The sequence below is a fragment of the Pantherophis guttatus genome, chromosome 4, assembly GCF_059756535.1.
Source record: "Pantherophis guttatus breed Tessera chromosome 4, ASM5975653v1, whole genome shotgun sequence".
Taxonomy (NCBI): Eukaryota; Metazoa; Chordata; class Lepidosauria; order Squamata; family Colubridae; genus Pantherophis; species Pantherophis guttatus.
Window position 1 is genome coordinate 159,878,004 of NC_142066.1, and position 23,221 is coordinate 159,901,224.

General features: G+C 50.8%; 1 protein-coding gene and 2 pseudogenes across 31 annotated transcripts; 1 reads left to right on the forward strand and 2 right to left on the reverse strand.

Moving 5' to 3' along the window:
• Window positions 1–1,538: 1,538 nt before the first annotated feature.
• LOC117669230 (succinate--CoA ligase [ADP-forming] subunit beta, mitochondrial pseudogene) lies at window positions 1,539–6,972 on the reverse strand (annotated as a pseudogene). Its single transcript, XR_015734300.1, has 2 exons — window positions 6,868–6,972; window positions 1,539–3,453 (listed from the first exon to the last, which is right to left on the reverse strand). The product of XR_015734300.1 is annotated as a succinate--CoA ligase [ADP-forming] subunit beta, mitochondrial pseudogene (transcript).
• A 1,719-nt stretch (window positions 6,973–8,691) lies between these two features.
• LOC117669227 (succinate--CoA ligase [ADP-forming] subunit beta, mitochondrial pseudogene) lies at window positions 8,692–10,338 on the forward strand (annotated as a pseudogene). Its single transcript, XR_015734301.1, has one exon. The product of XR_015734301.1 is annotated as a succinate--CoA ligase [ADP-forming] subunit beta, mitochondrial pseudogene (transcript).
• Window positions 10,339–14,348: 4,010 nt separating this feature from the next.
• LOC117669225 (uncharacterized) lies at window positions 14,349–22,515 on the reverse strand. Of its 29 annotated transcripts, none has more exons than XM_087894357.1 (9): window positions 22,261–22,503; window positions 20,876–21,018; window positions 20,652–20,686; window positions 19,146–19,267; window positions 17,695–17,799; window positions 17,273–17,407; window positions 17,089–17,169; window positions 16,837–16,956; window positions 14,349–16,176 (listed from the first exon to the last, which is right to left on the reverse strand). In XM_087894357.1, exons 4-9 carry the CDS (start codon window positions 19,198–19,200, stop codon window positions 14,813–14,815), a joined length of 1,860 nt encoding a protein of 619 aa, XP_087750483.1. In that variant the 5' UTR covers window positions 19,201–19,267; window positions 20,652–20,686; window positions 20,876–21,018; window positions 22,261–22,503; the 3' UTR covers window positions 14,349–14,812. The 29 variants fall into 29 exon arrangements, with proteins under 29 accessions (XP_087750483.1, XP_087750503.1, XP_087750497.1 ...); XM_087894377.1 differs by adding an exon at window positions 18,380–18,570 and having other exon boundaries at window positions 19,161–19,267; window positions 20,652–21,018; XM_087894371.1 differs by lacking the exon at window positions 17,273–17,407 and having other exon boundaries at window positions 19,161–19,267; window positions 22,261–22,515.
• Between the last annotated feature and the right edge of the window lie 706 nt (window positions 22,516–23,221).

The following is a 23,221-nucleotide window of genomic DNA, read 5'->3' on the forward strand; positions in this document are numbered from 1 at the left end:
GTTATCTGTGTGTGTCCATATGTGTGCATGGGTGTGTTTGTGCTCCGTTGCCACAGAAAGAAGAGACTGGACAGCCATTTGTCTGAAAAGGCAGAGGGTCACCTGGCTTGAGCAGGGGGTTGGATTAGAAGACCTCCAAGGTCCCTTCCAGCAACAACTACTACTTTTTCTTCTTCCTCCTCCTCCTCTTCCTCCCCTTCTCCTTCCCCTTCTGTTCCCCTCTTTTTCCCTCTGCCCTCTTCCTTCCTTTTGCTCCCCATTCCCCTTCTCCTTTTTCTTCTCATAAAACATAGCAGAGTCTCTGAAAATGGCCTGTCTCCGGCTGCAGGACAGGTTCCTGGGCTGCCAAAATCCAGTGGCCCACTAGAGGGTAGCAAGGAGTGAGTTTGGTTGAATTTGGTTGAGTCAGTCAGGTATAGAAATCCCATGAATTGAACTAGTTGAGTTGGATTGTGTTGAGTTGAGTTGAGTTGAATTGAATTGAATTGAAGACTTGAGTTCAGTTGAGTTGGGTTGAGTTGAGTTCTGAGTGTCCAGGTCAGAAATACAGGTCAAGGTAGGCTTGAGGATGGTACTGGAGATGCAGTGCAGTGAGGTCAGTAAAACATAAGCCAGCCCTCCACCCATCCTGGTTATCCCAATGACAACCCTGTGAGGTAGGATTGGCCTGAGAGAGAGAGAGAGAAAAGAGAGAGAGTGAGTTGGAAAGAGTTAGAGAGATGGAGAGAGAGAGATGGAAAGAGATGGAGAGATGGAGAGAGAGATGGTCTTGTGGCTCCGTTACCTGAGCCTGTGTTATCAGCAGGAGAGGACTCCAAGAGTGAAGGAGAGGAGTTGGCAAGGCCTCCCTCTCCAGGACCCTCCTCTCTGGCAATGCCTTCAGTGTCCGCCGAAGGTCAAGAGATACGCCCGGGGCCAAGCACGTCCACGCAGCCACAGGTGGACAGTAATGAGGAAGATGAGTCTTGGCTGGATCCTTGGCAGCGTCGCAGAGATAAGCGCATGCAACAGAAGAAGAGGCATGCCAGGGATTAGGCTGAGTCACTGGACCACACCCCACAGGGTATAAAAGAGGGTGTGGTGGCCGGTTCAGCTCTGTGACAAGCAAAAAACGGATGTCGGACGATCTTCTTTGTATTTACTGGACTTTGTTGATTATTATGTATTGGCTTTGTTCCCAGACGAAGGGAGAAACTCCCCCCTCGTGAGTAAAGAATACCTGGCAGCCAGCCACTGGGTTGCTGCCAATTCTGATACCAGATAAAACTGTTGTCAGCTGAGTTCTTTAGTTGTTGCCTGTCTGTGGGGGTGCATGTGTGAGACGGGGACAGAACAGATGGAAAGAGAGGCAGAGAGACAGAGAGAGAGGCCTATCAGGAATGGGGGTGCAAGAAAACAGTGCTCCCCAGTGCAATCCAGCACAGCCCCCCATCCCCATTGCTCAACAGAGCCAGGGAAGACCCTCGCCTCCACCCCATCAGAGCCAGATTTATCCTCCCCCTCCACCCCTTCTATCCCCTGCAGTCAAGAAGATAAACTTTCTTTAAACTCAGACTTTATTAGCAGGCAACATATTTTCGTCTTCCAGGTTCTCTGGCAAGAATTTGCAAACAAGGGCAACCACGGGATATTTGCAGAGTGGCCATGTTGAAATTGAGCAGAGTGTGAGGGCAAACCTAAGCTGCCCCCCACCCCCAAATAGGACGGAGGAAGGGGGAGGGAGCTGTGCTCGGGAACGGGCCCTCCGTGGCGGCCGTGGTGTCCGTGGTGTCTCAGGAGGGCAAGTGAAACTTCACATCAATGTCCACCTCTTTCGCCAACCTCATGATCTCGGCAAGCGTGACAGCCATCATGGCCGCCCGGTCCAGATCATCACAAGCCAGGATCTTCAAGCCGCTCTCGGCGATCAGGACTTTGGCATCAGCCACCCGGGTCCCCTGCAAACGCACCACAATGGGGATCTTCAGCTCCAGGTCTTCAGCGGACATGATAATCCCATGTGCGATGACGTCACAGCGCATGAGCCCGCCAAAGATGTTGACCAGAATCGCCTGGACTTTCTCATCAGCGGTGATCAGCTTGAAGGCCTCGGTGACTTGCTCTACCGTGGCCCCTCCGCCCACACTGAGGTAGTTGGCCGGTGCACCTCCATGCAGCTTGATGATGTCCATGGTGGCCATGGCCAAGCCCGCCCCATTGACCAGACAGCCGATGTTCCCATCCAACGCGATGTAGTTCAGATCCGCATTGGCTGCCTGTCTCTCCTTCTCATCCATCTGGGTCCAATCCTGCAGCTCGAAGACCTTCTGCTGACGGAAGGCCGAGTTGCTGTCGAAAATGACCTTGGCGTCCATGCACATCACCCTCCCGGTGGAGTCCTCCACCAACGGGTTGATCTCCACCATGACTGCGTCGTAGTCGATGAAGAAGTTGTACAGCTTGACCATGGTGTCCGCTGCCTCTTCTGCCAGCTGCGAAGGGAAGCCCATCTTCTCAGCCAATGGAATGGCCTGGCTCATGCAGAGGCCCATCACGATGTCCACCGGCTCCTTCAGGATGGATGCTGGCTTCTCGGTCGCCACATCTTCAATTTGGAGGCCACCTTGAGAGCTGGCAATGATGACCGGTCCATGGAAGTCCCTCTCCATGGTGATGGCGAAGTAGTACTCCTTCCGCAGGTAACGGCGTTCACAGATAAAAACCTGGTTGCAGATCCGTCCTTTTTCGCCCGTCTGCTTGGTGAAGAGCCTCTTGCCGATCATCTGGGCGGCCACCTCCTCAGCCTCCTCTGGAGAACACACAATCTGCACACCCCCCTTCAGGCCCCCTTCGAAGACTCCCTTTTCTCGTCCCCCGGCGACCACCTGGGCCTTTACCACCAAGTCGTTGGTGCCGATCTTCCTTGCCACTTTGTAAGCTTCTTCTGGTGTCCTCGCCACCAAGCCATACGGGACGGAAACACCGGCCTCCTTCAACAGCTTCATGCTCAGGTATTCATGGATGGACAGGTGCCGGAGACGTTGACGTTGTAGCTGCCAGATGGGAGATGTCGTTGAAAATCGGCGGCTGGCCCCAAACCCCAAGGCCCTGGCGCCCCAGCCTGTCCAGAAGACCTTGGTCCATATCAGTTGGGCTGCTCTGACTGCCTGCGTCCAGAACATGGAAATGGCTAGATGCCTTCAGCCAAGTTGGGATCGCCTCCCGAAGGAGGAGGAGGAGACCTTCCAACTGGCTGTTACGGTTTGGAAAAAACAACAGCCCACTGCTTCCTGGTGGTTTCTCATTGGCTGAAGCCAGAGGTTCTGTGACCTCATTTGCCTCTGCCCCGCCTCCTTAATGTCCCGCAGGCAAAACCCCAAGATGGAAGTCTTACTTTCTCTGCAGGTGGAACTTGGAGCTTCACTGCTTCTGACCTTCCTGAAAAGTTCCCGAGAAAGAGATGCCGATTTCCATCTGAAAAGCAGAGAATTAGGTGTCTGTTTTGTTGCTTTCGGTACCAGAAAGTTAGTAGGCAGTCCTCAATTTACATTTAGCTCATTTAGTGACTGTTCGAACTTACGACAGCACTGAAAAAAGTGACTGGCATGTGTTTTTCACACTTAGGACCATTGCAGTGTTCCTATGGCCACGTGTTCAAAATGTGGATGCTTTGGCCATACTTGCAGGAACAAATTAGATACAGGAAGGATTTAAAACAATATGGGTTTCAAAAAGAATCACAAGAATTAGACAAGAGTTTACTAGGCACAGAGGACAAACTGATTTTAAAAATGTATAATTATTGATTGAGATACAAAATGGAGGAGGAGGTAGTCAAAGAAACTATGATAATCTGGGCCAAAAACTTTGGTTATAATGAATTGGAGAAATGGGAGAAATTATGGAACAAAAACAGTGGTGGGTTTCAAATTTTTTTACTACCAGTTCTGTGGGCGTGACTTGGTGGATGTGGCAAGGGTACTATAAAATCACCATTCCCTCCCCAATCCAGGGGAAGGATACTGCAAAATCCCCATTTCCTCCCGATCAGCTGGGACTTGGGAAGCAGAGACTAGATGAGGGCGGGGCCAGTCAGAATTTTTACTACCGATTCTCCGAACTACTCAAAATGTCCGCTACCAGTTCTCCAGAACTGGTCAGAACCTGCTGAAACCCACCTCTGAACAAAAACTATAAATTGACAATGTCTGTAGCCTACAAGGAAAAATGTGTATAAAATGTTTTATAGGTGGCACCTTCCACCAGCAAGACTGGCCAAAATGTTCCCCAATACCCCATCAACTTGTTGGAAATGTAAACAAAATTCAGGAACATATTACCACATGTGGTGGATGTGTCAATATTAGAATAGTAAAACAATATTAGAATAGAATGAGAATAAACTTAGAAGACATAACCAAACAGCGAATAGAGATAAAACCAGAACTATTTTTGTTAGGAATACTTCCAGGGAATTACAGGGAAAAAAAATACAATACTTAATTATACATATCACAACAGCAGCAAGAATAATATATGCACAAAATTAAAAAAATAATAACATAGCAGAGATGGATAAACTCACAAAAGAAATACAAGATAAGGAGGAAACAGAATATTACATGGTATAGGATAAATGGTATGAATGGTTAGAGGAGAGATATAAAAGGATTAAATAAGTTTGAATATAGAAAAAAAAGGAAGAAAGGGAACTGACAAAGAATGCATAATTGTAATTTAGTACATTAATATTTTCATATGCATAAATAAATATTAGAATCTCAAATGAAAAACAAAATCTTTTCAAAAAAAAGAAATCTATCATCTATCTATCTATCTGTCTGTCTATCTATCTATCATCTATATCATTTATATCATATACCTATCATTTATCATCTACCTATCATTTATCATCTATCTATATCTATCTATCTATCTATCATCTATCATCTATCTACCTATCATCTACCTATCATTTATTATCTATCATCTATCTATCTATCATCGTTTATCATCTACCTATCATTTATCTATCTATCTATCTATATCATCTACCCATCATTTATCATCTATCTACCTACCTATGTATCTATCTATCTATCTATGAATCATCTACTTATCATTTATCATCTATCTATCTATCTATCTATCTATCATCATCATTTATCATCTACCTACCATTTATTATCTATCTATCTCTATCTATCATCTATATCATCTACCTATCATTTATCATCTACATACCTACCTATGTATCTATCTAGCTATCTAACTATGTATCTATCTAGCTATCATCTACCTATCATTTATCAACTACCTATCATTTATTATCTATCTATCTATCTCTATCTATCTATCTTCTATCTATCTATCTATCATCTATATCATCTACCTATTTATCATCTTCCTATCATTTATAATCTCTCTCTATCTAGTCATCCATCTATCCATCTATCATCTACCTATCATTTATCATCTACCTATCATTTATCATCTAGATAGCTAGCTAGTTGTCTATCTATCTATGTCTATCTATCATCTATCATTTATCATCTACCTATCATTCATCATCTATCTATCTATCTATCTATCTATCTATCTATCTATCATCTATCTGTCTATCTATCTATCATCTATATCATTTATATCATCTACCTATCATTTATCATCTATCTATCATTTATCATCTACCTATCATTTATCATCTAGATAGCTAGCTAGTTGTCTATCTATCTATGTCTATCTATCATCTATCATTTATCATCTACCTATCATTCATCATCTATCATCTACCTATCATTTATCATCTATCTATCTATCTATCTATCTATCTATCTATCTATCTATCATCTACCAATCATTTATCATCTACCTATCATTTATCATCTATCTATCTATCTATCTATCTATCTATCTATCTATCTATCTATCTATCTATCATCTATCTGTCTATCTATCTATCATCTATATCATTTATATCATCTACCTATCATTTATCATCTATCTATCATTTATCATCTATCTATATCTATCTATCTATCTATCTATCTATCTATCATCTATCTAACTACCTATCATCTACCTATCATCTACCTATCATCTATCTATCTATCTATCTATCATCTACTTATCATTTATCATCTACCTATCATTTATCTATCTATCATCTATATCATCTACCTATCATTTATCATCTACATACCTACCTATGTATCTATCTAGCTATCTATGTATCTATCTACCTATCATCTACCTATCATTTATCAACTACTTATCATTTATTATCTATCTATCTATCTCTATCTATCTATCTTCTATCTATCTATCTATCATCTATATCATCTACCTATTTATCATCTTCCTATCATTTATAATCTCTCTCTATCTAGTCATCCATCTATCCATCTATCATCTACCTATCATTTATCATCTACCTATCATTTATCATCTAGATAGCTAGCTAGTTGTCTATCTATCTATGTCTATCTATCATCTATCATTTATCATCTACCTATCATTCATCATCTATCATCTACCTATCATTTATCATCTATCTATCTATCTATCTATCTCTCTATCTATCTATCTATCTATCTATCATCTATCATTTATCATCTACCTATCATTTATCATCTATCTATCTATCTATCTATCTATCTATCTATCTATCTATCATCTATCTATCATCTATCTATCATCTATCTATCTATCTATCATCTATCATTTATCATCTACCTATCATTTATCACCTATCTATCTATCTATCTATCTATCTATCTATCTATCTATCTATCTATCTATCTCTTCAAAAATGTATCAACTATGATATATCTATTCATCTAAATGTATTCATTTATCCATCCATCTCTATCTCTCTATCCATTATACCTATCAATATCTATTATCTAGGGGTGAAATCCTCCCAGTTCAGGCCGGATCGGGTGATCCGGTAGCAATTGTGGCTGGTGGTTTGGAGAACCAGTAGTGATGGTGGCACAAGGCTCCGCCCACCCACCCGGGTGTCATTACTTCCTGGTTTTAATCAGGAAGTAATGTGTTTTTTACCCTCTGCATGGCACATGCACTTCTGAACCGGTAAGGAAGGTAAGTAGATTTCACCCCTGCTATTATCTATCCATCATCTATTATCTATCTATCTATCTATCTATCTATCTATCTATCTATCTATCTACCTATCATCTATCATCTTTTGTCATCTATCATATAATATTCTCCAAAGCACCAGAGGGCAGGACAAGCAGCAATGGATGGAAACTCATGCAGGAGAGAAGCAACTGGGAATGAAGGAGCAATTTCCTAACAATGGGGACAATTAACCAGTGGAACAGCTTGCCACCATAAATTATGGATGCTCCATCACTGGAGGTTTTTAAGAAGAGACTGTTTGAAATAGTATAGGGCTGTGTTGGCGAACCTATGGCACGCATGCCGGAAGTGGCACACAGAGCCATGTCACCCAGCATGCGTGGCATCACCCATTCTTCTTCCGGGTTTCCAGGGCACGCATGCGCATCAGCCAGCTACTCTGCTGGTTACTGAGCATCGCACGTGTATGGTGCGCATGCGCGTGTGACGATCAGCTGGCCTTGACGTCTTAGTGCGCATGCGCACCAGCCATGCCATCATTGCCTGCGGGCAGCCCCGGGACTCCACCCTCTGCCAGCCAGGAGCGCTGCCGCCAGTCGCTCCCGTGCACCCAGCTGTCTGCCTGCCTCGTCACCACCACCATGAGGAAAGGCCCCGAAATGGCGCTGCCTGGGATCCACGTGGGCTGCCGCAGGGGGAGGCCGGTATGGCTGGCTGGAGCTGAGCTGAAGGCTGGCAGGAGGAGGAACGTTGCCTCTTAGCCAGCACGAACTGCCTGCTGCCACAGCAGGCCACCATCCCCTCTCCCCTGCCAGCTGCTCCTGCCATTCCCAGGGAAGCGGCTGTGCGAGAACCACTGCCGCCCAGGGGGCAGTGGTGGCAAGGATGGGCGGTCCGGGGCTTCCCTGTCTCTCTCTGCCTGAATCCAAACTGCAGCTCCATCGAGCAAGCCACAGCGCTATTACGCAGGACTCCGAGTGGTTGGAGAAGAGGCAGAAATAGCAGCCAGGGCTGCGCTTTCAGCGGGTAAGTAATGCTGCCTCTGCCACGAGGAACTTTGGAGAGAGAGGGCGGGGGAGGGCTGTGGCCATTCTCGCCAACTAAGAGACAGGCTGCTGATTGCTCAGGCAGGGAGACAGGGAAGCCCCGGACTGCCCTCAGAATCACGACTTTCCAGGCCCAAAACAGGGTGGGGGGCCAAAATGCATGTGCAGGGCGTGCATGCGCAATGTGGGGGGCATGCACAGGGGGGCCATGTGCGCATGCGCATGTGGGAGGGTTCACATTGCCTTATGGGTGCTGGCACGCACATGAGCTGTTGCACGCACACATACACACTTCCAGCAAGCCATGAGAAAAAGGTTCGCCAACACTGGTATAGGGTTTCCTTCCTGAGCAGGGGTTTGGACTAGATGACCTCCAAGGTCCTTTCCAGCTCTGTGATTCTGTAATTCTGTAAGGGTCCCCTGCTTGAACAGGGGGTTGGACTGTGTGTGTGTGTGTGTGTGTGTGTGTGTGTGTGTGTGTGTGTGTGTGTGTATACATATGAAGCACCTGGAACCCTGGATCCGACCAATCACAGGCAGCCCAGAGGCAGTTAGAAAAAGAATTCTGGGAGGTGGTCTTTGCTTCTGCTCAGAAGGGCAGTTGGGAGTCTGAAGAAGACAAGAAAGACAGAGGGGCTTCCTCCATGTTCGGTCACTGGGCAGCGAACGTGGTACGACGGATGGGCAGACATAGTGGACTAGGCACTGTGGGACGTCCCAAGTTCTGGGCACCGCAACGAAGGGATCTCTCCCTCCATGAATACCTGAGTATGCAGCTGCTAAAGGAAGCTGGTGTCTCAGTGCCAAAGGCCCTGGTGGCCAAAACCCCCGAGGAGGCCTTCCAAGCCGCCGAGAAGATCGGGACGGAGGACCTGGTGGTGAAGGCCCAGGTTTTAGCCGGGGGGCGCGGCAAAGGGACCTTTGAAGGTGGGCTGAAGGGCGGTGTGCAGATGGTGGGTTCTCCAGAGGAGGCCAAGGAGGTGGCTTCAAGGATGATCGGCAAGAAGCTCTTCACCAAGCAGACGGGCGAGAAAGGACGGATCTGCAACCAGGTTCTTGTCTGCGAACGCCGCTATTTGCGGAAGGAGTACTACTTTGCCATCACCATGGAGGGTGCCTTCCAGGGACCGGTGTTGATTGGCAGCTCCCAAGGTGGGGTCAACATCGAAGAGGTGGCCGCCGAGAACCCAGAGGCCATCTTGAAAGAACCGGTGAACATCGTGGAGGGCATCCAGGAAGATCAGGCCCTACGGCTGGCCCGGAAAATGGGATTTCCCACCAAGGTGGTGGGTGCGGCTGCCGAGAACATGGTCAAGCTGTACCACCTATTTATCAAGTACGACGCACTCCTGGTGGAGATCAACCCACTGGCGGAGGACTCTACGGGGACCGTGATGTGTGTGGACGCCAAAATCAACTTCGATGACAATTCAGCCTTCCGTCAGCAGAAGGTCTTCAAGCTGCAGGACTGGACCCAGATGGACGAGAAGGAGAGAGAGGCAGCCAACGCAGAACTGAACTACATCGCGTTGGATGGGAACATCGGTTGTCTGGTCAATGGGGCAGGCTTAGCCATGGCCACCATGGACATCATCAAGCTCCACGGAGGCTCGCCGGCCAACTTCCTGGACGTCGGTGGAGGGGCCACGGCGGAGCAGGTAAAGGAGGCCTTCAAGCTGATCACATCCGACAAGCGGGTGCAGTCCATCCTAGTCAACATTTTTGGTGGCATCATGCACTGCGACATCATCGCCAAAGGCATCATCCTGGCGGCTACCGAGCTGGAGCTGAAGATTCCCGTGGTGGTCAGGTTGCAGGGCACCCAAGTCGAGCAGGCAAAGGTTTTGATAGCCCAGAGCAAGCTGGAGATCTTGGCCTGTGACGACCTGGACCAGGCGGCCAAAGTGGCCGTGGGCCTCTCCAAAATCGTGACATTGGCCAAGGAAGCCCAGCTGGAGGTGACCTTCCAGTGGAAGACCTGAGGAAGGTTCTCTGCTTGGGATTTCTGAAGGCTCTCAAGGCCCCCGAACTTCTAAGGGCTGAATCAGGCAAGCATGGCTTCCATCTCCACCATGGCTGATGATCAGGAGATCTCCTGTAGCTTCACTTCTTCTGTCCTCCTGTTTGTAGATGACCAAGGAGCTCAACTGGAAACTCTATGATGGGCTTGGCTGGCTTCTTCCCAATAAAACCTTGGCGTGAAGCTGACAGTGGTCTCTGGTCTCATAGGTCCTAGGTTGGCATGTTGGTTGGTGCCACATCTGGGGGTTTTCCAGGTCCAGGAGCCATCCGGGTGGGTTTAGAAGCTCTCATAAAGGACCAAGCTTCTTTGGCCAGCATTAAACCACCATCCAAGGAAGACAAATGGGGAGGGAGGGGATCACACTAATGTTGGTGAAGGCTCGGCTTTAAAGGGGGAAAGTTCAAGGGTTGGTTATCAGCCAACAAGTTACCTCAACCGATAGTCCGCAATGTAACGGCCATAAATGGAGAACTGGCCTTTATGGTTGGAAGTCACAACAGTTGTAATGCAGGACTCCCAGGTGCCTGCTTTCTTGTGGATGCTGATTGTTAAGCAGCTTGTTAGCTTCCTCTTCTCCTCTCCTTCTTCTGCTTTTCCCCCTCCTTCCTCTTCTTCCTCCTCTTCTTCCTCCTCCCCCTCCCCATCTGTTTGCTGCTTCTACTTTTCCTTCTCTTCCTCCTCCCCTCCTCTCCTTCTTTTCTTTCTTCTGCTTTTCCTCCTCCTTCTTCCTTTTCTTCTTCCCCTTCCTTCTTCCTCCTCCTCTTCCTCCCTACCTCCTCCTGCTTTTCCTCCTCCTCCCTCTTCTTTCTGTTCCTCCTCCTTCCTCTTCCTCCTCCCGTTTTTCTTCCTCCTCCTCCTCCTCCCCCCCATCTCCTTCTTTTCCATCTTCTGCTCCAACTCCGGCCCCACCAGAGACTCCCAGCAGCTGGACTGAGGAACTGTTCTGTCGGCTGTGAACAGAATCAGAGTTGGAAGGGACCTCGGAGGTCTTCTAGTCCAATCCCTTATTCAAACAGGAGATCCTTACAGAATAACAGACATGGAAGGGACCAGTGCTGGGTTTCAAATATTTTTACTACCGGTTCTGTGGGCGGTGCTTGGTGGGTGTGGCTTGGTGGGCGTGGCAGGGGAAGGATACTGTAAAATCTCCTGTAAGCCGCCCTGAGTCTCCGGAAAAGGGCGGCATATAAATCAAATTTTTTTTTAAAAAAATGTCCACTCTGTCCCCAATCAGTGGTGAGTTGCCCCCGGTTCACACGGTTCTATAGAACCGGTAGTAAAACTGGCGGGAGGCTCCGCCCACCGACCCCAGTGTCATCGAAATGCTTCTGCGCATGCACAGAAGAGCACGCACGCAAGTGAAGCAAGCATGGGCTCACGGCCCCGTTGCAAACCAGTAGTAAAGGTAAGTAGAACCCACCCCTGTCCCCAATCCAGAGGAAGGTTACTGCAAAATCCCCAAAATCAGCTGGGACTTAGGAGGCAGAGAATAGAGGGGGGTGGGGCCAGTCAGAATTTTTACTACCGGTTCTCCAAATCACTCAAAAAGTTTTGCTACCAGTTCTCCAGAACTGGTCAGAACCTGCTGAAACCCACCTCTGGAAGGAACCTTGGAGGTCATCTAGTCCAATCCCTTGCTTGAGCAGGGGACCCTATCCCATTTCAGGCAAATGGCTGTCCAGTCTCATCTTAAAAGCCTCCAGTGATTGAATACCCACAACTTCTGGTGGCAAGCAGTTCCACCAGCTAATTGTCCTCCCTGTTAGGAAGTTTCTCCTTAATTCCAGGTTGCATCTTTCCTTGGTGAGTTTGCTTCTTGTCTGGCCTTCTGGTGCTCTTTGGAGAATAGATGGAGCTGATCTGGCAGCTCCCGCCCCTTCACCCTGCTCCATGGTGCCAAAGGGTGGGGAGGGGGAGAGGGGCTGGCTTCAAAGATCCCTCCCAAGAGAACCTTAATCAGGGAAAACACGTTCAGCTTTTAAAAACATGCAGAGGACAAATTCATATCCCCTCCCAAAAAAAAAAAAGATTTTCAGGGTTTTTAAATTATCTGATATGTGTGAGTGAGTGAGTGAGTGAGTGAGAAATGGGGGAGTGGGAGAAAGAAAGAGAGAAAGAGAGAGAGAGAAAGAGAAAGAAAGAAAGAGAGAGAGAGAGAGAGAGAAAGAGAGAAAGAAAAAGAAAGAGGGAGGGAGGGAGAAAGAGAAAGAGAGAGAGAGAAAGAAAGAAAGAGAGAGAGAAAGAAAGAGAGAAAGAAAAAGAAAGAGGGAGGGAGGGAGGGAGAAAGAGAAAGAGAGAAAGAGAGAGAGAGAAAGGAAGAGAGAGAGAGAAAGAGAAAGAGAGAAAGAAAAAGAAAGAGAGGGAGGGAGGGAGAAAGAGAAAGAGAGAGAGAGAAAGAAAGAAAGAGAGAGAGAAAGAGAAAGAGAAAGAAAAAGAAAGAGAGGCAGGGAGGGAGGAAGAGAAAGAGAAAGAGAGAGAGAGAAAGAAAGAGAGAGAGAAAGAGAAAGAAAAAGAAAAAGAAAGAGAGGGAGGGAGAAAGAGAAAAAGAGAAAGGGAGAGAGAGAGAGAAAGAGAAAGAGAGTAGGAGAAAGAGAGAAAGAGAGAGAGAAAGAAAGAAAAAGTGGGAGAAAAAGAAAAAGAGAGAAAGGGAGAGAGAAAGAGAGAAAGAGAGAAAAAAAGAGAGAGAGAAAGAGAGAGGGGGGTAGTCCTCAACATATGACCACAATTGAGCCTGAAATTCCTGATGCTCAGTGACACATTTGTTAAATGCATTCTGCCCTGTTTTACGACCATACGTTAGGAACACGTTCGGGAAGCGAATCGGGCTTCCCCGGGGAATTTGGCTCAGGGCCAGGTTGCCAAAAAGGGATCATGTGACCCAGAGACACTGCGACCGTCGTAAATAGGAGCCAGTTGCCCAGCGATTGAATTTTGATTGCGTGACCCTGCAGGCATTGCAACGGTTGTAAGTCTGAACAATGGTCCTATGTCACTTTGTTCAGGGCCGTCGTAACTTGGAACGGTCACTAAGTGAACTGTCGTAAGTCGAGGACTACCGTATGTGGAAGGAGTCTGCCCTAGATGCAGTGGGTTGTGTGGGGAGAATACCCCTGGGGCAGTGAGGTTTCTTAAAACCAAGACTTTTGACATGTTTTTTAATCAAGGAGAATTGATCGACCAAGGAAGGATTCCTGTCTGGGAAATCGGGAATCTGGTTTAAGGCTTCCGGAGGCTTCATCTTTTCTTGGGGGAGAAATGAAAGGAGACCCTCCTAAGATGCCCAGAGTGTTTTACGTGTGGGTGGGTGGCCCTTGAAATCAATCAATCCACCAATCAATCAGTCAATCAATCAATTAGTCAATCAGTCAGTTAATCAATCAGTTAATCAGTCAATTAGTTAATCAGTCAGTCAATCAATGTCAGTGAATTAATCAGTCAGAGTCAATCAATCAATCAGTCAGTTACTCAGTCAATATCAGTCAATCAGTTAGATAGTCAATCAGTCAATCAATGAGTCACTGAGTTAATCAGTCAGTCAGTCAAGTCAGATAATCAATCAGCCAACCAACCAATCAGGTAATCAATCAATGTCAGTCAATCAATGTCAGTCAGTCAATGTCAGTCAATCAATCAATCAGTCAATCACTCAGTTATTCAGTCAATCAGTTAGAGAGTCAGTCAGTCAATCAATCAGTCAGCTACTCAGTCAGTCCATCAGTTAGTCAGTCAATCAATGAGTCAGTGAGTTAATCAGTCGGTCAATCAGTCAGATAATCAATCAATCAACCAATCAATCAGGTAATCAATCAGGCAGGCAGTCCATCAATGTCAGTCAGTCAATCAATGAGTCAGCAAGTTAATCAGTCAGTCAATCAATCAGTTAATCAGCCAGTCAGCCATGCAGCCGAGCTGTGTGTGCACGCACCCACCCACCAGCCCACCACTCACAGGGCCCGGTTCCCCTTCCCCCACCCCAGCCAGGCCGTCAAGCGACAAACTGTGCTAGACAACCCATGATCTGTTCGGCCATTTTTCTTTCCAGATATAAGGTGAGCTTGTGCCTTTCCCCCCTCCCCCTCACAAGAGCAACCCAGAGGAGCCCCCACCACCAGCTCTTCCTCTTCACACACACACACACACACACACACACACACACACACACACACACCGCCCCCAAGGAGTGATGTCAGTCATTTGCTCTTGAATCATGTTGCTTTATTGGTTTTGGCTACCTCAGCAGTTGCCCCCTGGCCTCCGTTTCAGAAAAGCCACTCCATACCTTACGATCCTTCATTTCATGTTGCTTCTACCGATCCCCTGTTACTTTCGGGGACTCAAGCCTTCCTCCTCCTTCTACAAGCTGGGAAGCACCGCCTAATGGCCAACTGACTATCCCCTAGTAACTGCGCAGTTTGCTAAACTAAGGATTTGGCAACTGCCTACCCTGAATCATAACTGCTTCCGTATGGTCAGCTTCCTTCGTGGCTGAGGCTGCCATACTAGGGCCAAAAGTACCACCACCGCCACCCCAAGGCAGCATCCTTCTCTGCCAGCCTCTCTCCTGCGGCCGAGCACAGTGGGTTGCTACATTGTTCACCCCAAAAACAGTGTCCCGGATATCAATTAAAGAGTGCCTTCCCCCCTCTCAACCCCAAGTCTAAGCATTGGCATCCTCAAATCCAAGGCTTTTGCTGCCAGCTTCCTGCTTGAAGTTGGTCAGGGTCTCCAGGGGCACAGGAAGCGGGGAGCAGGAGAGGAGGAGAGGGTGCACCTGGAGGAAGGGGTTCACGTTTTCCCCGTCGTCCCGGTAGCAGGGCAGCAAGCAGTCCCCCACGTGGGCCGCTTGGTGCCCCTTCAGCTCCTTCCGCTGGCCGAACACCAGGCCACACTCGGTGCAAGGGTACACGCGCTCCACCGTGTGCGTCAAGTGGTGAGTCCGTAGGTTCCCCTTGTACTTGAAGCTCTTCCCGCACTCTAGGCAGGTGAATGGCCGCTCACCGGTGTGGATGCGCCGGTGCTTCATCAGGGTGGTCTTCAGGTTGAAGGTCTTGCCGCACTCGCCGCAGACAAAAGGACGCTCACCAGTGTGGATGCGCTGGTGGGTGACGAGGGTGCCCTTGCGGTTGAAGCTCTTCCCGCACTCAGCGCAGGAGAAGGGCTTCTCGCCGGTATGGATGCGTTGGTGCTTGATCAGTTCCCCATTGTGGCTGAAGCTCTTCCCGCAGTCAGCGCAGGTGAAGGGCCGCTCACCAGTGTGGATGCGCTGGTGCCGGGTGAGATCCCCATTACGGCTGAAGCTCTTCCCGCAGTCAAGGCAGACGAAGGGCCGATCGCCCACGTGGATCTTCTGGTGGAGGATAAAGGTCTTCCGAGCACAGAAGCCCTTGCCGCACTCGCCGCAGACAAAGGGCCGCTCGCCTCGGTGGATCTTCTGGTGGGTGACGAAGTTGGCTTTGCGGTTGAAGCGTTTCCCGCACTCAGGGCAGGAGAAGGGTTTCTCACCCGTGTGGATGCGCTGGTGCAGGACGAAGGTCTGCTTGGAGCAGAAGCTCTTGCCGCAGACGGGGCACTCGAAGGGCTTCTCCCCTGTGTGGACACGCAGGTGGCGCATCAGGTCCCCCTTCTGGCTGAAGCTCTTCCCGCACTCGGCGCAAGGGAAGGGTTTCTCTCCTGTGTGGACCCGCAGGTGGGTCACCAGGTTGCCCCGGTGCTGGAACCGCTTCCCGCAGACACTGCAGGCAAAAGGCCGCTCATTGGCAGAACTCTTGGGGCGCCGGTGGGCTTCAGCCGCCCCAGAGACAACCACTGTCACTGTTTCGGCAGCTCTGAAAGATCCTCCAGATGCGGGCATGGGTGCTGGAGCCGCACTCCGAATCCCAGGAGATCTCGACTGCGCCCACCGAGATGTGCTGTGTTTCCTCTTCGATGAACCCCGAGAAGGAGTTCCGTCCGTGCGCTTTCTGCATGGCTCCTGACCCATCTTTCCATGCGACACATTGGCACTTGGGTCCAAGCATCCGGCTAGCAGAGGAGAAAGAAGAATTAGCAGGGTGATCTAGGACAGAGTTCCTATATCTTTTTGACTTTGCACACCAGCAGAGGCAGGGGAGAGTGGATGGTTCCGTGGGACTGACAGGCATTTGTGCGTGCCACGCTTGCAAACAGAGGATTTGAGCATGTGCTCACCTGCTGCTCACGTGAGTGGGGATGCACACTCTCGCTCGCCACTTCTGTGGGCTGGTTCCGAAAGATTCAAGGTCCGGGGATTGAGGGGGACCCAATTTTGGACAGAGGTGTCTAACTCAAGAACCGTGTGCCGGATCCAGCCCACGGGGTGCTTACATCTGGCCCATGCGGCCACCCTGGAAACAGCGAAGGACTGGTCCACGGTGCCTCTGCCAGCAGAAATGGAGCTCAGGAGGGCCTCTCGTGGCCTGCCTGGGCTCTGTTTTCAGCCGCAACGGCCTCTTGCAGCCCTCTGCCAGCGAAAACAGATGCCAGGGAGGCCATCACGGCCAAAAATGGAGCCCAGGCAGGTTCCACAAAGTGGGTTGCATCCTCGGGATTGTGGACCTCTGTCTTAGGCACAGTGCAAGCCTCTGAACTGACGTAACAGCTGTTAATGAATCATAGGCAGATTGCAAGTCCCAAACTAGTTCTCCAAGAGTGGGTCAAACTCACCCAGGTGGGCAGGCCTAGGAGGCGGGGAGCAGCCAAAGTCCTCCTTGCCCACCTCGTCATTGTCGTCCTCTTCCTCCTCCTCCAGTTCCATCTTCACAATAACGTCGGGCTTGGTGTCCACTGGGGACAGGAGGAGAGAGGTGGGTCAGCAGGGAAGGGGGAAGGGGGAACAGCAGCCTCATTGGGGAACACACCCCACATCTGGCACCTGCTGCTCTACTCAGGCAGAGCGTTGAGGCCAGACAAACTCACTGGAATCGGTGCTGGCCCCCCCATCGCTGTCCTCCCAGAGACCGACGCGGTACAACGGTTCTTCCAGCTCCTTCTTGATCCCTGGAACAAGATGCACAATTGTGTTGTTGGGGCAGCGGTGCAGTGCCTGCCCCCTCATCCTGGAGATGCAGGTGCCACACTTCCCGGAGGATGAAGACCACACCTGGAGCAGGCATCAGGGTCCCGTCTGGGGTGGTTTGTGAAAACCCCGCTTCCCGTGGCACAAGTTTTTCAGGAGAGGCTGGACAGTCATTGGTCAGCAACGGTATATGGTCTTCTGCTTGAACAGGGGCTTGGACTAGAAGAACAATTAAAGAATGGCAGAATTGGAAGGGATCTTGGGGGTCATCTAGTCCAACCCCCTGCTTAAGCAGGAGACCTATACCATTCAGAATAAGAGAATAACAGGGTTGGAAGGGACCTCAAAGGTCTTCTAGTCCAGCCCCCTGCTTAAGCAGGAGACCCTTTACCATTCCAGACAAGTGGCTGTCCATTCTCTCCTTGAAAATCTCCAAGGATGGAGCCCCCACAACTTCTAGTGGCAAGCTGTTCCACCGGTTAACTGTTTTCGCCATCAGGCCTTACCTGCTGTGGGGCTTGATGGTGACAGCCTCCCTGGCTCGGCTGGGTCCAGTGGACACCCGATGCACAACTCCTCCCCCGGCTCCTCCTTCACTGCCACTTTGGCCCCTGGAGAAGGGAGGGGGGCCCAGTCAAGGCACAGGGGCCACAGCTATGTTCCTCATTTCCCCCTCCCCCAAGTCCCACTCCTGAAGTTGGGAAGCCAAGACAACCAACAACCCCGAGCAAGACAAGGGAATGGGGCTCTGAGACTCCAGGCCAATCAGGAGGAAGAGGTCTTGCCCCCCCCCCCGCTCTGGGCAGGTAGCCGGGACAACCACACACCTCCTTACTCCTCTACCTAGATGGGGGGGGGTCTGCCAGAGGAGGAAGCCTCCTCCTCTAAATTCAAGACTTGGTGAAACTTAAACTCTGCCGAGGGGAAAGGCAGGGAGGGGGCCACAGTGGGGCAACCCATAGAGGGGGTGCCACTCCCCCTCCAGAACAAAAGGCTGTTAGCGGACGGGCAGGAAGACCCCCTCCCGTATACACACACCTTACAAGGGAGCCGGAAAGGGGGGGGATCCCCAGATAAAGGGGTCTCTGGTGTCCGTCAGAGGGGACGGTTGTTTCACTCGCATGTGCCGCGAGGCCCAGGGAGGTAAGTGGCAAGCACAAGGCCGATCAAGGAGAAACGACCTCCACTTACAAGGGTTAGTTCGCTTAGTCCACGTTCAAAGTCACCATGGCAGTGAAGAAAAGGGACTTGAGACCCTGTTTTGCACTTATGACCATCGCAGCATCCCTGCGGTTGCGGGCACAAAAATTCAGACGCTTGGCAACTGACTCGTATTGATGACGGTCGCAGGGTTCCAGACTCACGCGATTCTGTTTTGCGACCTTCCAACAAGCAAAGTCAATGGGGAAGCCAGATTCACTTAACAACCATGTGACTCCATTAACAACTGCAAGGATTCGCTTAATAACTGTGTGACTCACTTAACAACTGCAATGATTCACTTAACAACCATAATAATTCACTTAATAACTTTGTGACTCATTTAACAACTGCAATGATTCGCTTAGCAACTGTGTGACTCACTTAACAACTGCAGTGATTCACTTAACAACTGTGCCCAAATTAACTGCAACGATTCGCTTAACAATTGTGTGACTCACTGAACAACTGCAATGATTCATTTAACGCCTGTGGCAAGAAAGCTGGTCCAATGGGGCAAAATACCAAAGTTTAACTTAGTGACATACATTTTGGGCTCGATCGTGACCGTAGGCCGAGGGCTTACCCGTACAGGCGAGGCTATCAAATTGCAATTCAGCCAGGAGCGCTTCCATCCCAGGAGTGAGTCTGACCTTCAGGAAATTTGTCGGACGTCCCACCCCTCCACCCCATCTCCTGTGTCCCCCTCCTCATCTGGATCATCCCAATTCCGAGGGGGCCTGAGAGAGACTCTCACCTGGCGGTCGCTCACCTGCATTGCTTGGGCTGGGCCTTACCCAATGGGTCTCCATCTTCTCGCAGCGGCCAGGGGTCCTGCTTCTCTTCTCTGACCAAGAGGGTCACATCAGCGGGTCCTGTCTGCGGCAGGAGCAGATGTCATAAGTGAAGGAGGATGAATCTCCCCTCTGACCTCCAGTGACCCATCACTTCCCTACCTACCGACGTTTCACGACCCAACTAGGTAACATCATCAGTGCTAGAAGGGATGTTGTGCAGGGCAGGATGTTAGAGAGAATCAAATACGTGTAGCTCTGCATTCAACTGGGGAGGTTCCAAATGCTCACATTACAGGCACTGGCAGTCCTCAACTTATGACAGTTCATTTAGTGACCGCTCGAAGTGATAAACTGACTTATGACCGTTTTTCATACATAAGACCATCGCAGCCTCCCCAATGTCACATGATAGAAATTCAGACACTTGGCAACGGACTCGTGTTTATGACGGTCGCAGTGTCAAGCAAAGTCAAAGGGGAAGCCAGATTCACTAAACAATTGGGCGACTCACTTAACAATAGCAGAGATTCACTTAGCAACAGTGGCAAGAAAGGTTGTAAAATGGGCAACACGTATTTCACAGATGTCTCGCTTAGCAACAGACATTTGGGGCTCAATTGTGGACGTAAGTAGAGGACTATCTATCGCTGTCCCAAGTTGCCTCTGCTGTTTCCTAGACGCCCCTCCCTTCCCCCCCTCAATCAATCAATCAGAATAGAGCTGGAAGGGACCTCAGAGGTCATCTAGTCCAATCCCATGCTCAGGCAGGAGACCCTTACAGAATCACAGAATCACAAAACTGGAAGGGACCTTGGAGGTCATCTAGTCCAAGCCCCTGTTCAAGCAGGAGACCCTATCCCCATAATGGCGAACCTATGGCATGCGTGCCACAGGTGGCAGGCGTAGCCATATCAGTGGGCATGCCAGCGCAACTCTGGCGCGCGCATAGGGAAACAGGCTGTTTCCTGCCTCCGGAGGGCCTGGGGGTGGAGGGGTGGGGAAAGCCCGTTTTTCTTTCTCACCTGGCTCCAGATCCTCCCTATGCGTCTGGGGAGGGTGAAAACAGCTTTCCTCACCCCCTCGGAGGCCCAAAACGGCCTGTTTCCCAACTTCCAGTTGGACAGAGAGTGACGTTTTTTGCTGTCCCCAGCCTCCAGAGACTCCTAGGGAGGCCATCACGTGCCGGGGGGGTGAGGGAGGGTGAGCATGCATGGGGCAGGGTGCATAGAATTATGGGTGTGGGCACGAGTGTGCACGAACCTCCCCCACCCCACCCCCTTCCTGGCACGCGATGGCAAAAAGGTTAGCCATCACTGCTGTATCCCATTCCAGACAAATGGCTGTCTGGTCTCTTCTTAAAGACCTCCAGTGTTGGAACAACCCACAACTTCTGGTGGCAAGCAGTTCCACCGGTTAATTGTCCTCCCTGTTAGGAAATTCTTCCTTAGTTCCAGGTTACTTCTCACCTGAGTGAGTTTCCATCCGTCGTTTCTCATCCTGCCTTCCAGCGTTTCAGAGAACAACGTTGGCCAAAATAAATGAATGGTCAAATTAAGTTGACTTTCCTCTCACATGGGGGGGGTCACCACCCCACTTCCTCCAAAGGTCCCCCAAGGATTTCACATTGTTGAAGCAATTAATTTTCCAGGGGAATCCGGACCCCTCCCCTCCTTTGCGTGAACCTTCCTACCTTCGGACACGTCGGACACTAAAACGGGGAGAGGGAAGAAGGGGCGGTCCCAACGCCAAGCGTCCTAGATCGGAACCATCCCAAGCGCAAGTCCGGCTCTGGTCTTCTCGTCCACCATGGGAGCATCTTCAGGAGACCATCTTCTGGCAAGACATGGAGAGGATCGGAAGCCGGTTAAGTAGGACGTGGAAGAACACCTGGGCTTTGGGGGATCCGAAAAGCTGCCCATCTGGGCCGCTGAATCAGAGGGTGGCATTCGTTGGCAGAGATCTGGACCGCTGTGGGGTCCTTGATTCTCTTTGAGCTGGCTTAGTTCTCCTGGAGACGTTTTGTGACCGAAGTAGAGAACGGCATCAGTGCTAGAAGGGAGGAGGAGGAGGAGGAGGAAGAGGAGGGGAGGAGGAGGACTGTGGGGTCCTTGGTGCTCTCTGAGCTGGGTGCTTTTCTTGCAGATGTTTCACGACCCAACTAGGGAATAGCATCAGTGCTAGAAGGGAATGGAGTTTGTGGAGAGGAGGAAGAGGAAGAGGAGGAGGAAAAAGGGAGGAGGGGGAGGAGGAGAGGAGAGGAGGACTGTGGGCTCCCTGGTGCTCTCCAAGCATGGTGGTTTCCTTCCAGACGTCTCATTACCAAAGTAGGTAACCTCATCAGTGTAGCATGAAGCAAGCCCGGCCAAGCCCAGGCTAGGCTCGCCTCCCTGCCTGGCTCTGCCCCCCTCCCCCCCCCCCGCGACAGCCAATGCCTCGTTGCTAACCTATCCCTTCCTCTCCTTAATTTAGCGGGGGGCGGCGGGGGGGGGTCCCGGCATCAAAAGATTCAAACATGACGCGGGCAGTGCCCCCCTCCCCAAATCACGCGAAGGTGGGAGGGGCCCCCCGGAGGAAGACAATGGAGGGGGGCGGCCAGACTCCTTCCCTGCCGTTAAGACCCCAGACCCCCGAACCCAAAAAAGAGCCCACCGCCCCGAAAGCTTCGAGGATAGGGTGGGGGGGGAGATCCGCAGTTCGGGGTCCCCCTTCCCGGGGAATTCGGACCCCCCGGACCTCCGAGCCGTAGCCCCCAACCCACCCCTGGCGGGAGACCCCTACCCCTCTTTTCCCCTCTCCGCTCCGGCGAGGAGGGGAGCCCCCCGCTCCAAAGGGCGGCTGCGAACCCTGCAGGGATACGGGACGGGACGGGGGCATCGGGAAAAGCAGGCGCCCCTTGTGGTGGCCGGCGTTGCATTTGGGGAGGGAGTCTCCCCTTCAAACGGGCTCCGACGGAGCTGTCCAACAAGCGGCTATGGGGGTCTTCGAGGGGTCGGGAGGGGCCTCCGGGGGGGGCAGGGAAGGGGGCGGGGTGGCGCCCCCCACCTCTAAGGAGCCTTTTCTTTCCCCTCCCCTTACCTGGCCGGAACGTGGTGTGGGGAGGGGGCTGCGATGCCAGGGAAACACCTGGGCGCCCGGAGAAGGGGCGTTCTCTCCGCCCGCTGCCGCCGCCTTTGTTGGGGAGGGAGGGAGGACTACGACTCCCAGCAGTCCCCGCGGCGCTCAGCCCACCCTACCCACCCCCTGGCCTTGCTTCCCCTCCCCCCCCCTTTCCCCTGCCCTCCCCGCTTGGCATCGGCCAGGGTCGTCTCGGACAGCAGCTCCGCTCGGCGGCTGCGGAGAGAAAGGCGGGCGAAGCTGGTTTCTCCCCTCCCCCTCCCCAATATATATTGGGATCTGCTCCGCTCTTCAACTCCCTCTCGTCGGAGAATCATGGATGGAGGGAGGGAGGGAGGGAGGGAGAGAGAGAGAGAATCCTTGTTTCTTTGTCAAGGGGGAGTCAAAGAGAAGTTCCATCATAGTGGGCAGCATTGGCAGGAGGGGCAGCTGGTTCTAAAGTGGAGCCAGGAGAAGCAAGGCGGGGGTGGGGGGAGGGACAGAGAACCAGCTCCCTCCACCAACTCATCCTGCACAGGGGTCTCCTGGTCCAAGCGGTAACAGGGCAGCTGGCAGAGATGCGATGGGCATTGAAGGGACCTTGGAGGTCTTCTAGCCCAGCCCCAGCTTAGGCTGCAAAGCCCTTTGGCCTTTCATACCCAGACACCGTTCTGCGCCCATCACACCTCTCTACAACTCCTGATAGCAAAGGCAAGTTTCCAGGGGCCTCGGAGAGATCATCTAGTCCAGTGCCCCTCCCCCCAACCGTTCTGGGTTCTGTGAAGAGAGGGTTTTCCGCAAACGGAGGGAACGTGGTTTCGTGGCTGCCTGCATTCCGCAAATGGGATACTTCCTCTGCTTGCGTAGCCCAGTTTCTGCCATGCTGCGGCCCAGTGACGGTCCACAGAACGGGGGATTGGGGACCCCTGCTCTGATGTGGAAC